Genomic DNA, 16,185 nt, shown 5'->3' on the forward strand with positions numbered 1-16,185 from the left:
CCCCCCATCCTGCAACAGCAAGGGCACAACTCTGTGCCACAGCTGCTGACATACTTCAGATTGATGGCCACTGCAAGAGCAGCGCTGCCACCTGTGCAGGGTCCTGTCTACTGGGCTGTAGAGGCAGCTCCTGCCCAGAGCTGGTCTGGCCCAGCTGCAGCCCCGCATGGCCAGCTATGGGCATAGAAATCCCAGGGGGCCTGTGCCCCCCATGCCACATTGCCTTGGCTCCTCTGTCATGTTGCCTATCTCTCTCCCCCACCCATCCCCCAGTGCATCTCTTGAGCCCCTGAGTCCCCTGTGCCTCTATAAACTTACCTGGAGGAAGCTGCTCTCCACTGCTGCTTGGCTGCCATGTGCATACGTACATGCATGTGGCGCCCCTTGCCTCCAATTGCCCTCCTCGCTCCCCCCAGTCCAAAGCAGCTCCTTGCAGGCTGGAACTCTGCCAACCTGTGAGGGGAAACCTGTAGTTTCCCACATTTTTCTCAGTTAAAAGAGAAAATCCACATTTTTCCACAGTGAATGGAAAACCTGGATCCCTGGCCTCAGTCCTCATTCCTAAGAGAGATTATATAATTTTCCTCCAGTTTGTCACATATGGAGACCAGTCTTCAGCAGTAGTTAGTGTCTCGGACGGCCAGGGCTGACTCGAGTTACGCTCGTACGTCAGGGCGGGCTGGTGAATGGAGAGGCAGACGCAACTTATTGGTTGCAAAAAAAACTTTACTCACGCTGCTTGCAATCGCGACGCAGGTGGTCTGGTCGTCGGAACAACCACACAAGTTGTTCCAGCTGGCGGGGCCCAAGTCAGTTAATCCGTCCGCAATTCAAAGCCGGCGGGGAAAGGGGTACATCGGGGTTGCGCTCGGTGACGGGAAGAAAGATCGATAGGTGATCAGTCTATCGATCGGCAGCCACAAGTCAGATAACTTCAGAGGCACTCTGCAGCGTGCTCAAAGCTCTTCTACTTGGGCGGAAGTCGCGTGGAATTTTAAACGGCCAGCGAGCCAATTACTAGCTGCCACGTGTGAATAATTTAGCACTGGCCAATAGCGGGGCACAAATTTGCATCCGAATAGCTGGAACTCTTTGCACTGTGCATTTCTGTGCTGCAAAGAAGAAATGCATCTTGCAAAGGAAACTGTAAATTGGCGGGAACTCTTTCCTACACGCGGGTTCTCAATTGCAGCAGAACACTCTGCCGTGCAAAGGAGCTCTCATGTGGCCAGGAAATTCCATAGTGCCGAGGCACAAAAATCACTGGGTTGTGACAGTTAGGATTTCAACTTCTGGTTAAGAAGAAAATAGAGGAGAAGTGAGCTGAAGATTAGACTCCATTCCTGTGTTATGCAGTCATAACTGTAGAAATATCTTTTATTTTTCATTCTAGTTTTGCCAAAACAAGGTGCATGTCCTATGTGTGCATGTGTGAAAGGCCATGGCGTGCATGAAAATATGGTATCTCCATATTCCTCAACTCTTTCTAGGACAATGATATATCAATGTTGATTTCCTGGGATTCTTTAATGGTTAAAGAGTACATTTTTAAAAGTCTGAGGTCACTATTTAAGTGGTCCCACACTCCCTTATCTTCTGATAAATTTCTTGACCCATCTCTCCTACCTTCACCTGTTTTTGTTTCACTCGGCCAAACCTATTGTTTATACTAGTGGTGCTCAGCCTCTGACTGATGGGCCAGACCTCGTGCATGAGACCATGTCATCCAGCCCAGGGGCCTCCTCATAGGTCCAGAAATTTGGTGGTGGGGGAATGGTGGCAGCATTAACTGCCATTCCCTTGCTGCCAAAGAGAGAAGTGGAATATATCAAAGCCCCTTTGTCCATGATAACTTCTTCTGGGGAAAATGGATACTGCCTTAGTGTAGTGAGATAGACTTGTGGCTGAGATTCCAGCCATGCATTTCTAAGATAATCTCTGTTGGTGTCCTAGCTAAAGATAAATGGGAGGACAGCTAAAGAGAGAAAAGTGGTTGATGTCTTCTCCCTGCCTCTAATACCAACTTATCCAAAATCTTCGCCTGGTACTAGGTGAAGACTACAATTTCAAAATACAGTCAGTGTGGAGTTCATTTTAAGTCTCTCCTTCATAGTCAGTTTTTTGTGCTGTGTTTGCTGAGGAGGTTAATAAGCTTGATGGTGGAAGAAACTATTTTCCATGTTTAGAATTTTACTATGTATATAAACTGCTCAAGGGCATGCAAGAATGGGGAGTCTGAACTCAGCTGGCATGTTACCATAAAAATGGCCCAAATTTGCAACTTGCCAACCACCTCCCACACAAGATCAAATAAACTCAACTCCCTTTGGTTTGAGGATTACTTGTAGGAGTAAGTCCAAAAGAAGCAGTGCATTGGTGTACAGTGATGGCATCAGTTTGGCATAGTCACTAGTAATACTTGTAGGAGGTGAGAAAAAAAGAACTCTTTGTACCAGTACTTGAGATAAAATTATGGATTTTGTTTTTGCTACATGGCGTCTAAATTATGAAACCTCCTCTTCTCGAGCCTTCCCTTTTTCAACACATTAAGTAAGGTTTGCTCAACTTTCTGTTCAGGCCATTTATTTATGTAAGCATGCTGTTTTTTCAAGCCTGTTTCGTAGGCTGTCTCTGGGTACATACAGTACACAATGATCGCTTAATGCTATGCTGAATTGGAGAGATGTCAAATTTCCATATCATCTGTAGAAATGCCCTTATCTGGATTTAATCAGCTCAAGAAAAACCTATTAAATTATTTCTCAACAAAGTATAGCAATTAAATGGTTACAATAAAGCATTTGTAAAACACAAGGTTATAAGTGCTCATAGTTTTAGAGTGCTGGTATAGCAACCAGGTTGCTATACAGGTTGAGAAATGAAAGGAAATGCAAGGCTTTGATGGTAGGGGACCTGTCTGGCAGAAGACTGAGCGCTATTGATCTTATTATGATAATGAACATTATGAAAGAAGAAAATGGAAGTGGGGAGTTCCCATTTTGATGAGCACCCCATTAAGCATCTGAAAGAATTGACTAGAAAATATAGCAATATTAGGAGAACTGAAGATTAACTCCTCCCCCCCCGCCCCCCGAAAAGATCTGAAGTAACTTAAAAAGTGTGTTTGATATTTTGCAGGCAGGCAGGTGAGCTTGCTTGCCAGAAACAGTTAATATTACAGCGCTCATGGAAAAGTGGTATTTCTAGTTCTGTCCTGGGCATCTTCCCATATTATTATGATCAGCTCAGTACAAGCTTTCCTTTGTCTTTCAGAATGATATCTTCTTAAGACATTATGACAAAGGCCCCTGCAGAAATAAACTGGGCCACTCCCGAGCCTCTGTTATGTGGAACAGAACACAGGTAGGCTGACACAGAACTCAAACAGAGCAGTGTCACAAATATCTGGGGAAGGGAGATTTCATCCTTTGGTTAATGAACCAAACCATTAATCAGGACTTCAGGGCTAGGGACAGAAATGATACATAAACTGGTACAAGTGATCAGAAACTGGTTCAAGTCTGTAACACAACAGAAGTTCAGTGTACATAAACTGCTTTCAAAATGTCTGAAACAGGTTTAAGACAAACCTGGATAGACATAGTATCAGACCTAATTGATTTTAGGTTAAATCAGTTTATTGATCTTCTGTTCTAGGTCCCTCCATATTTGAGTTAACTCAGTCCCGCAGCATCCCAGGATGCTTTGCCCCCCCCCCGCAACCCCCCCCCCTGCCCACCTCTGCCTCACCTTGCAGGGTGGATGGGCTAGCCTTGGCCCAAGCTGTCTGCTCCAGCCAAATAGGGACGTGTGTTCTAGTGCCCTCCGGTTTCTGGCTTGGACCACTGCAGGCATGTGGCTCTATTTCCAGAATTAAAATTGAGCATCTGTTCACTTGCTTTTTGGTTTAATCTACATAGCTTAGACTAACCAGTGAAGATTGAGTCAATTCAGCCTCATACTTTTTGACTGTCTGTACTTAGACCAACTGCATTTGTTTGGCCTGTGATTTGCACATAAAATTCACTTTATTTCCTGTTTTGTTAAATATCATAATTTTCTTTTGTTTTTCAGGTTGTGGGCATCCTCGTGGGTCTGGGCATCATAGCATTGGTGACATCTCCTTTGCTGCTTGTGGCATCTCCATGTATTATCTGCTGCATCTGCAAATCATGCCGAGGCAAAAAGAAAAAGCACAACCCACCCACAACCTAAAACTCTGTGTGCGTCTTTGCATCCAGCTATATAGTATCTGTGTGAGTGAGAAAGCACAAAGGTTGCATTTTGGTGCCATCCCTACCAAATAATTTTCCCTCTTCTTGCCAACTTTTGGGATAAGTGCCTCTACTTTACAGGCCACTATATCATTTGCAAGTCACAGTGCAGGAAAAGACTAGGAATTTGTGGTGTGTATATATGGTTATGTCAGAAAAATGGTCATATATGTTCCACCTTTGAACATGATAGAAGCTGTAAGAAAGAGAGAACTTCCTACAGTCTGAATGTGTTGTTCCTGCAGTATTGTTCTTCTGCCTTAGCAGAACCACTTACTCAACCAACTGAGGGAGCATGTGTAAACATATAAGACTTCCTCTTAAAACTCTGCTAATACATCAAGATTTTGATTTAAAAAAAATGAAATTAATTGCTGTTATCTGTTGGTCTGTTCTCACCATTTTGTTTAACAAAATGTATTTGATAGTTTCCCTTTATCCAGACGCAGTGAAGTTTCTTTCATCTGTATCTGAAAATGTCTGTTGGAAGGGATGCTTGAAAAATTATGAAGTGAATAAGTTACCAAGAATGAAATTCAGGTAACTCATATTTTGTAACTAAACTATTGAATTATATGGATTATTTCAGTGAAATTTTGCATACACACACATACAGAATTGTTTATGCTGGTAATTTTTTAGGAGTATTATACCCTTATTGATGGTTGACATTTGTGCTATAAATCATGTTTAAAGATAATGTTTGGTGTATTATTTAACTGTGAAACAAACATGTACATCTTACAGTTGGTACTATATATAACCACACTTCAAAATTTCTATAAAGTATCATCTAAATTGGATATCTATTACTACAATAAGGTTCTAAAAATGTCCCAAACTTGCTGCTGTTCAAGCTGATGGGGCTTTTACTCGAGTGGAAAAGTAGCAAATTCTTCCTTAAAAAATAATATTGGTTCAAGTCAAATGTGGCATGATTTTCTTGAAAATATTAGGTTTATCTGCACTTCTGCTGCATTATTGGGCTGATCTACTATTGGCTTAATTTCACTCTGCCTGTTGTGAATAATGTGACTGAATATGAACTTGTGTAAGTCTAATACATTATGAAAAGCCATGATCTATCTCCAAGAGAACATAAAGTACACCATGGAGAATTTGTGTGTGGATGTATATTGTGCGGGTGTTTGTGAAACCTATATATATTTTTAAAAATGGAACACATGCACACAAAGTACACAGTACATTTTGTATGTACTCAGACAGTATATAATATATCTATATCTACATCTAGATATAGAATCATCTGTAACAGTTCCTTAAGGGTTACTTGGCTTAGCCACATATCTAACCAAGTAATATTTTTCCAAGGTTCTTATTACTACTCTATTTAAACTGCTGCAACAGTATGATATATCTATCTAGATCTAGATCTTGATATCTAGATCTAGATAGATATATCATACTGTTGCAGCAGTTTAAATAGAGTAGTAATAAGAACCTTGGAAAAATATTACTTGGTTAGATATGTGGCTAAGCCAAGTAACCCTTAAGGAACTGTTACAGATGATTCTATATCTAGATCTAGATCTTGATATCTAGATAGATATATCATACTGTTGCAGCAGTTTAAATAGAGTAGTAACAAGAACCTTGGAAAAATATTACTTGGTTAGATATGTGGCTAAGCCAAGTAACCCTTAAGGAACTGTTACAGATGATTCTATATCTAGATCTAGATCTTGATATCTAGATCTAGATAGATATATCATACTGTTGCAGTAGTTTAAATAGAGTAGTAACAAGAACCTTGGAAAAATATTACTTGGTTAGATATGTGGCTAAGCCAAGTAACCCTTAAGGAACTGTTACAGATGATTCTTAAAAAAATCCTATGTAAATATTAGCTCTGTTTATTTGGTCATCTTCACTTCTGTCCCCCACATGGGTAAATAGCACTATTACTAATGATTTATCTTTAGTTATTTTGTATCTAAAAGGCTGTCATTTAATGCTCTCTAAGTTTACTTTGGTGCCTCACTACAGTGTATTTCAGATCCTGATCTCAGCTACACCAGTGCAAAATTCAGAGTAACTCCACTGAAACTAATGGGTTTACTTTGCATGGGAGTACCAAGATTGGATCTGGATCCCTTAGCAATTATAATATCATTGGCTGGATTCATACCAGCATTGGCCAGTGTTTGCTTTTGTGCCTGGTTTCTGTTTGTGCATTTTCTTATCATGTGGGAATTGATATGATTTTGCACTACAATCAATAGTGATTCCAAGTCCTTTTGCTAAGGACTGTTGAAGATAGATATATGGTGAACGTAATGCAAAGTCAGAAATAAACACATCGGACAATATCTTTTAGCTTATCTTTTTGTTCATTATATGTGAGGCTACAGAAAAACTGATAAAGTGAACATCCTTTTTATTTTGTTTAGCTAAGCCTCAGGAATCTTGCCTTCTTGGCAGTAAATGTGATCTTTTTTTTTTTTTTTTTTTACTTCTCTTTCTGGTTACTGTAACAGAAGTGGTAAATGTTCTTATTTAAGGAAGTATAGTCTGTAGAGCAGACTAGCAGGGACAAAGGCCTTAAATATTGTCTGCTTTACTTTTTAGTTGATTTCTTTTTTTAAATGCTGAATGAATTTGCTACCAATGATGACTGGAAGGCAGTCAGCATGTACTTGTTTGAAAATTTATATTTATTGTCCATCCACTGCTTCTGAGGAAAGCAGAAAGATAGTCAGTGCATCCTAAATATGAAGTGCAATGCAGGCAACTGTGATTTATTATACATTGAAATTATTTTATGTACATGTTTTCTTTAAGAGCAGTAATGATAGTGCTCAGGGTTACTTGTGACAGATTAAAATGTCCAGCCCTTGGCTTTGCACTATTCTTTTCTCTCTACAGTTTATGTCACTACAGTCTTTTCCATGTTTATGGATTTCCAGTAGAGAGTCTCATTTGAGGGAAGCTCCGAGGACAAAGTAATGGTAGACTCTCTCTAACTTATCTGTAACTATAACTGGTACTATGAGATTCTGTATCATTTGCCAGTTAAATTTAATGAGTTTTTCATGATTGTCATGCTTTAATTCCATCTAAAAGACTGTCCAGTAGCTCTGTGGGACTGGGTGCAATCTATCCATCCCCTACCCCACCTTTTTTTCCCTTGAAGTCAGTGTTGCCAAATAAATTGAAGCTATTTCTTCTTAAGTATAATGGTTTTGTTTCTATTTCAGTTACAAATGGGAGTGTCTACATGTTTATTAAATTTAGTATCTCTAGGGTGAGGTAGTAATAAATGTGCATTAGGCTCCCCTAATGCGCAGGAGTGAAAGCACACACTTTTTTAGTGATGCTTAATGTGCAGTAGCCTTTTTTTTTACTGTGCATTAGCTTATTAGTGTGGTTTTTGACATGACACAATGTACAGTAAAATAAGCTACTGTGCATTAAAGTGCACATGTAGACATCCCCTCTGTATACCAAATTCAGTTGAACAGAAATAACCGAGGAGAGAATTTTGTTCAGTGCACATGAACAGATATAAAGTCTGTGTATTCCTCAGTTTATTATAATATAATGTAAAATCCTACCCTTGTTCAGCACTTTAAGATGATCTAAAATGAAAGTCTCTAGTTAGTAGAGTCTGATTTTTTTTTAAATATTTGAAATCTGAATATTAGTTGATAAAGTATATATGTGTTTTATATAACTAAACATTTTTGCTAAGAAACCAGTTTATTGAAATGATAAAATACCTTTTCACTTTTGGTATGTTGTTCTACAATCAAGCTACCTTCTTTCCAAAGCTGTGTCTATATGTATATGGCCATACCTTAAAAGAAGTATTTTACACAATATTTTAAGTGCTCAAGTCAAAAACCTTTTTAAAGTGCTTTTAAAACTGAAACTATAAATCAGACCAGAATGGTTTTCTATTAATGGGGCATATTAATTTCATCAACCTATCTTGTCTTTTCAAAGTATGATATATCTGAGCATTTGCAGTAACTTGGGCCTTTAGGTTGTGTACAAAAGTGCTCTGGGCATGAACCTCCGTGAACTTTCAAGGCTAAGGCTAGGATGCAGGGGTCTCTGCAGCCCACAGTCAGAAATTTGACCAGCATACAAAAGTTATTTAAAGCACTGTAGGTTGTTAAAGTGCTGTAAAATACAGCACTTCAAATTTTAATATCTCATTTAACAATGTTTAATTTAAAGTGCTGTACCCATTTTTTAAGTGCTGTAAAGCCATGCACTTCTGTTAAGTCACAACAATATAGAGCTTGGAATGGTGAAAAAGTAACTTCTCTACACAATTTAGCAGCTTCTGTTTGGCAACTTAGGTGGCCAAATCTTAAGTACATAGTAACTTTGCATGGCTGAAGTTACACATGCGCTTAAGTGTAGGTAGCATGAGGTCCATACTACTTGATGGAGCTATTGCTTGATTCTTCTGGGACACTGTACAGAAAACAGTGTCCACAGAGAGTCTGTTCTGGCATTCCTAAGAAATAATTTAAAGAATAATCCAATTAAAAAGGCTTTATTTATGAGACAAATAATAAATTACAGGTGATACAAGTCATGCAAGCAAGATAGCAGGGCCAAAAGGTCTAGAGACTCAGAGTATTTATGACCCCTTTGAATTAATGTCACTGAGGATTCACACTTGTGTAGTTTCAAAATCTCTCAATGAGCACTTGCTATTGATACCACATTTGAACTATGCTATATTAATTCCATTCTTCTCTTATTACTGTCTCTGTACCATCTTTCACCAGTTTTACGGTGACTAGTATGCAGGCTAGTTAGAGGTATTATGGCCTATGATAGGGAGGATAATTTAGAGGGATAAGGCTGGGTTTCACTGAGCCCTTCTCATTTCCAGTCTCAGCTGTAACAGTGATGTACTAGTGACCTTAGTAAAGTCAGTCAGACCTTTGGAGCACTATCAGACATGATGGTTTGTCATGCGATCGGCCACTGAAAGTGCTCTACAGCCATGCGCTGACAGAAGTGCATGGATGCAAAGTGCTTTAAAAATGCCCATTCACATTTTGGATGGGTTTAGATGAAGGTACTCCAAAGTGGAGCACCTTCATTAACATCTGTCAGCACATGCCAGGAGCTGGGCTGAGCTAACGCAACCCAGCCCTGCTCTGGGTGCTGTCAGAATGGGACGGGGAGAAGAGAAGGGAGGGAGTTCAGTCTCAGGGTTGTTCAGTCTGCACTGGATGATGGGGTGGGTAGACTGGAGCCCCCCGGAGGGGGGGATCCAATCCATCCACACCCCCACTTTTAAAATGATTAAGTAAAAACAACAGTAGCTTTAAAAATGCTGTACTAACATTAACTACTGTTATTCCTCATGCCTTCCTGAGGTAAATAACACATGCACCTTTAATTAATTGTCAGTTACTACATTTCAGTATTGATACTGTCTCTCCAAGAGTTACAATAAATACTTCAGAGAGGTACTTGTGCCATAACCTATAAAATAAATGCATCAAAATAAAGAGAATAATGCATTTTTCTTCACAGTTGATGTGGAAACATGCAAATGAGTAAGATCAGTTCCACTTCTGTTTTCAGTGGAACTGGGCAGTGAAAACAGTATCAACATTTGTTTGCTGTTTTCCTGTGTACTATAATGGATGATTGTGCTGTAGTGCCTGCTACTTTTGAGTTCCAGTTTCTATTGCAATGACCCCTTTTAACTTGTTTTGTAAATGGTAGGAAGCTATAAAGTTTTGTTATTGACTGCATAAATAAGGACTGCTCTGCTAGACATATCAGGGGATAGAGCTTATGAGCTATATGAGAGAAGCTTTTTTATGTGGTGAAGGACTCTAGTCTTTGGGAAATGTTGCTGAAAAAATAATGCACATATTTTAATTATTTCCATCAAAATATATTCCTTAGTGGATCCATATTCCTTAGATGCACATTATAAGGAGTCCAAATAACTGTTTATGTATTTGGAGTCAGGGTACTTCTATCCAGAAAAAAAGATTTAGGATCTCATAAATTGTATATTTATGCAATGGAGTAACATTTTTTTGCAAAAAATATCATAACATACTCTATCACAGCTGTCCAATTGGAGGCCTACAGGCCACGTGTGGCTGGCAAGTGGTTAACATGTGGTCTGCAAGCCCCTGCAGCCATCTCTACCACTGGTGCATAGTGCAGAAGGGCCAGGGAAGAAGTAAGACCTTGTGGCACTAGTAATGCCTGTATAGGGTGGGGCCAGGAGGCTTTGTGCTACCTGCACAGTGGAGTGGAGGGATTCAGGGGGCCTGCCAACTTAGCAAATGGCTTGTGCAGTGTGTGTCCCAGGGATCACAGACCAGCACTGCAGGCAGTCCTTAGCCACGGCAAATTTGCTCTATCAAATGCTTTAAGAGTGTATCCTCCTGCACATAAACATTTCTCTCTAGACTGGTGTGAGGGCTGATACTTCCAAGGACCACTGTAAAATAAACTTACCATTAAGATTGTGAAAAACTTCACCATGCATTTTATTTTTAAATAATTTGGGCTTCTGATTAGCAAAGCATTTTAGCATGCACTTTGCTCAATGGAATGAATGGATGAAGTAAGGCCTCAAAAGATTTATTGGATTTTGGCATAGAGCTCAGTTGTCCATGATGAACAGAAAGTAAAGATCAGGATCTACATACTTCCTACAACATGGTGTTTACTTTAATTGTGTTTGTCATGGAAAAACTTTGTAATTTTCTATTGAAATGTCATTAGAGTACACTTTATAGCAAGCCTGAATGCTCAAGATTATGCTGAAACGTACTGTAAACATGTTTAGGTACAATGAATAAAAAAATATGTAGTATGTAAACATGTTTTGTTATACTCCCCAAAGTTACGTCACATCGAGTAAACTTTACTGATTTATATTGTTAGACAAATTCACTTTTCCTTAGCAATAAATTTCTCTATGACCACACAATTGACTATACATGGTAATATTGGTTCATGTAGTACCAACAAGTTTCAAACAGAATTCACCACTAATTTTAATAGAAAATTGTGCTTTAAAAACTATGGCATCATTTCTCTCTTTAGTATGCCTCTTCTAATAAAAATAAGCAGCAAGTGCAAAAGCCAAAGTTCACAGCAAAATATCGTATCCCATAACTTTGAAGTCTGTTGTTTGATACCTGTCCGTTTGCTTTTAAAAGCAAAACTGATTCAATTCTTTAAAAATAGTTGTTAAAGCATGTTCTTTTTAAAGGAATACATTGCAAAATGAACAAAGCAGTTGTTAGCATCATAAACACCAAGAGTGACATTTATACTGAGATGTTGTTGTTGCTGAGATGCCAGACAGTACTATGTATTTTTAATGATTTTATTTTCAAAAGTGTAATTAAATGTAAACATCCAAATATAGCAAGAAGTTGCAGTTCCACCCAATAGCACAAATTGGCATCAGTCATGGGCCCCAATCCTGGAAAAACTTAGGCTTGTTCTAAGTTTAACACTTTGTGTGTAGTACCAGAAACATCAGCTAGGCTACTCACAGTGCAGGAAGTTAATAATGTGCATAATTCTTTGCAGGACTGAGGGACATAAAACATGATACCCTATTTTCATAGGCACTGTGATTTAAACTAATGTATCAGTTGAAAAGGACAACAAATGGGGAACATTACTGTAGCTGATAAGTAGTGTGGTAAAGAGAAGTAGTTCTGTTTCAGACCTATCTTCAGAGTGCCAACACTTCTGGTTTGGGAGGAAGTAAGAGGGGTATTAGCTTTTTTTGTTGGCTTTCTGCCAAGGGGTGAAATCTATCTTTACAATGTGCTGCAACTCTGTTACCTGTTTAGGCTTATTTTATTTGTTTGTTTCCTGTTGATATACTTTCTTCACCATTCTTAACCAGGTCAAGGGTAAAAAGACTGATCTTTGTAAGATTTGTTAAACTATTTTTGTGTTTTTTAAAAAAGAAGGTTGACATGTATAAAGAAATAAGTGCTTTTGTACATTTTGTTTTATGATTCAGCATTTAAAAATTTACAAATGCAATTTTGGCACTGTGCACATACTCCTATAGTATATATTTATTTTCTGCCTCTGAGGTTACTTTATTTTTTTCCTTTCTGATGCCATAAAATGCAATATGTGCGACATTAAAAAATGTAGTGTGTAGATGTTTGTCTCACTTTGCTTTAATTCTCAAATAACTGATTCTATGGACATTTGGGAGAGTTTTTAATGGAAATAATTTAAACACATCCACAGTATTTAATGAGCATGTGGGGGGGAGGGGTGTAGATAAGACAAAGGATGAAAGAAGTGAGATCCCATGTAATTTCTGAATTTCAGCTGGTTTCTTTAAAAGAAAATAAAAAGGTGCATATTGCCATAGGGACTCTTTGCTGGACCCCAGAACAACCCTAAGGCTTTGAGATTGCAAACTATACACACAGAGAAGGACCCAATGAGACCCAGCCCTTGTATGCTGCTGCAGTGGCATACAAAATCCAGGACTATGATGCACACGTTCTCTGTTCAGAAGAGTTTAGCATTGCTACACATGGCCCCCTCATAGCTACTCAAACCACTGAAAGAAGTTAATTTAAAACTAAATGGGATCTGATCCCTATCCCAACAATTGCACATCCTGCCATGCCATATGTTCATGGGCAGGACATGCAATTTTGGAATGGGTATCAGATTCTAATTGTGCCCTACTGGTCAGTGAAGGGGGAGCCTGGGCTCATTATCTTGGGCTCCCCTTGTACCAGGAAGTTGAAAGCTGGGTGCCCAACAATTAACTGATTATCTGTCAGTTCCAGGACTATACCAGGGCGCAAGCCAACTCCAGCATGATCCCCAGAGCTGGCTGACAATTAACTTATCAGATGGCTTGGGAGTGCAATGGAGCTTGAACTAGCCCCATTGTGTTCCTTGGAGCCAGCCAACAATCAGACAATTGCTGGCTGGATCAGGACCACACCAGGGTTCCAGGTCCTATTCAAGACAAAGTGTAGTCCTGGAGCCAGCTGATCATCAGTGGGCAGGAACTGCATGAGGCATAGTTGGAAACCCTGGTCCTAACCCTGACACGTGTTCAATTTAAGGTGTGATAGAAACCAGCCACAAAAATATTGCACATTTTTTGTGTAACCTTTTTTGTGGCTGGTTTCCTTCTTTATGGTGTCATTACTTGCCTGAACACATGGCCAGTTACTGTTTAAGATGTGGTTAATGGACTAATTGCATTTTAAATGTAATGCCTGCTGGGGCCTCAATGCAGTGGAGTATGCATTTGCATTCAACCATGGGATGATTTAGTTGGGGACAATCCTGCCTTGAGCAAGGGGCTAGACTAGATGACCTTGTGTGGTCCCTTCCAGCCCTACTTTCTATTATCCTATGTGATCACAGGTTTATGTGACTTTTTAATGCTGGCCTTACACTGCACAACCAGATACCCTGAAGTGCTCTTACATTAAATACATTTATGAACAAGTATCAAGTAGTCGAACATACACACATTGGCTTCTTTGTGTCCATCTCTGTAGCTATCCATTGCTATCCCAACATTCAAACATAGGATTTTATCATATTTGCTGTTCATCTTGGTGAAATAAAGTGAAAATCCAACTTGGTGTTTGGAGTCTTCTCTTCTCAGTACGTAACCTGACAAATCTTGGGATCTTCTGACTGTGGAAAACACATGGGAAGAGATTGAGAGGGGTTGTACACCTGTACATTTCTGGATAACCATCTTACCAAATTCCCATTGCCCACTTTCTTTTGCATCCCCCCCAGCTACATTGGCTTCCCTGGCTCAGAGGCTTCTTGAAAATGTTGAGGCTGTGGCCTCCATTCAATCACTAGTTTCTGTTGTTGACTGAATCTTTTTAAGGATGCGTAGATATCTGTAACTACCATTAAAGCACAGAAGTTTGGCAAATTAACCATGCCTGATATTCGAGGCCACTCGCCTATGAGACTAGAAGATATTTTACAGCAAGTTTGATGTCTGTGTTTTAAGAATGTGTAACAAAACAACAGAGACACATGGCAAGGGTGAACAGAAACATATACAACATTTTAGATAGAAAAATTTCCAGAGGGAATGGTTTTCTATTGGAAAATCTGATTCAGTGGAATTGACATGTTCTGTGGGAAGTGTCAATCCTGTCAAAATTTGGATGGAAACCATGCAAGCAGGCAGTCACGCCTGGTTTCCCACTAGGCTACCAGCAGCTGCTTGGCAAACATGCTGCCTGGCTTCCCACCTGGTTGGTGGGTGGGCTGCCTGGCTTGCTTCCAGGTATTTGTTAGGGGAGAAAAGTCAGCTATGTTTTAAATATATACATTTTCCAGAATGGGGGACAATCAAAATTTGAAATGTTCTGCTAGATGGATATTCCAGTTGCTACTCTAACTTGCACCTTCCTCAATTCAGGTCTATTCTTCACAAGAGACGGGAACTAATCAATGTGTCTTGATATAATTACTCATGTGACTCCAGGGAAAATATTACTTACCGATGTCACTCCTAATGTTTTCTGATTGGTTCTAGGGAAATTGGGGTTTTAAATCCACTTTGATCTAAGCTTCAAAATATATATATATATATATTGAAGCTAATATTGAAGCAAATGTATATTGAAGCTTGGATCAAAGTGGATCTCTCTCTCTCTCTCTCTCTCTCTCTCTCTCTCTCTCTCTCTCTCTCTCTCTCTCTATATATATAGAGAGAGAGAGAGAGAGAGAGAGAGAGGTTTTTTTTCCCAGTTTCTCTCTCGGATTTGGATGGATGGATTTAACTGATTTTAGTTTCTGCCTGCAATGCTTTTTTTCAAGAGATACTTATCCTGATATTGGCTTTTGTTGTACTCCTAGTTTTTATGGGTATGACAATATAACCTTGTTTTTATATCTCTGTACAACTTGGTACCTTCAGGACTTACGGAACTTTATTGGTGAAAACTTAGATGCCTTCATAGGCAGGGGGACAAAGTCTGAAGATCTAAATTTTGATCCCAAGTCCCTTTGAATCTTTGTGGACCTAAGTGCTTTCAGGACTGGAGTTAAAAACAGTGTTTTCTTTCTCTCTCACTTTAAAACCAAGGGTTTTTTTAAAGGCAAAGCCAAGAGGTACTCATTACTTTCTTACTACTTTTGTAAATGCTTCTTGGATCAGGAGCAGCTTGGACTTATGCTGCCTTTGTCCTTGTAAAAAGGAGCCAAGGATCCACTGGCCAGCAAAAGGACAATGCAATGCACTGAGTTAGTCTGTCTTCAGCAGCCTCTGCAATTGGGTGCCAAGGAATCTTTTAGGCTGCCCTTCTGACACAAAATGTATGGAAGGGTTAAAATAATAGCAACCTTTTGGATTTATGGAACAATAAATGGATAATATCATACAGTTAAGGGAGAAACTATTTATGCCTAATTAGGGATGCCCTTTAACTTGGAGACAAGTGAGAGACTGAGATGAAGGCCTGCAATGAAATAAAAGAAAATCAAAATTCTCTGGTACCAGGTTTCAGTGCTCCTAAATCTTAGGGTTGTTTCAGGTTCATTTTTTTTGTGTGTAGCATTATTCTTCAGTGGTAGTGCACTTTGCTTGCTTCTACACCTGTCATTCTGCTCCAGTTTTTTTCGAGTCAAGTCATTGTTTCTGTGAGCAGATTAAATACATATACACATTATATGAGTGGATAGGATATTTTTTGAGTAGCAAAATCCATTTACTAAATCTCTAGACTTTAACCATTTATATTGGCTGGGAGAATGGAGTTAATGTCTTGATTCAGTATGCTAATACTTCAGGGGGAAATATAGTATTTTCCTGAACCCTGTGTTTGCTTATGTGTGGATTATTCTGCTGTCTGATATTCTGCTGAAGCAAGTCAGAGGGAGGAGAGTATTGAACTTGTGTGTG

At 39.2% G+C, this 16,185-nt stretch overlaps 1 protein-coding gene across 8 annotated transcripts in view; it reads left to right on the forward strand.

Annotated features, from left to right (window-relative positions):
- The window catches only part of RNF144B (ring finger protein 144B), a 119,727-nt gene extending 105,856 nt beyond the window's left edge, over positions 1-13,871 (forward strand). For 6 of the 8 annotated variants that reach the window (XM_006024961.3, XM_006024962.3, XM_006024960.3 and 3 more), the window contains 2 exons: positions 3,274-3,363; positions 4,075-5,550. In XM_006024961.3, coding sequence (XP_006025023.1) covers positions 3,274-3,363; positions 4,075-4,215 — 231 coding nt within the window. In that variant the 3' untranslated portion in view covers positions 4,216-5,550. Of the gene's footprint in view, positions 1-3,273; positions 3,364-4,074; positions 5,551-7,160 lie in introns of those variants that run through there. The other 2 variants (XR_003094379.1, XM_014520546.2) reach the window with 2 other exon arrangements.
- The last annotated feature ends 2,314 nt before the right edge of the window (positions 13,872-16,185 follow it).

Source organism: Alligator sinensis, unplaced genomic scaffold, assembly GCF_000455745.1.
Source record: "Alligator sinensis unplaced genomic scaffold, ASM45574v1 scaffold342_1, whole genome shotgun sequence".
Classification (NCBI taxonomy): Eukaryota; Metazoa; Chordata; order Crocodylia; family Alligatoridae; genus Alligator; species Alligator sinensis.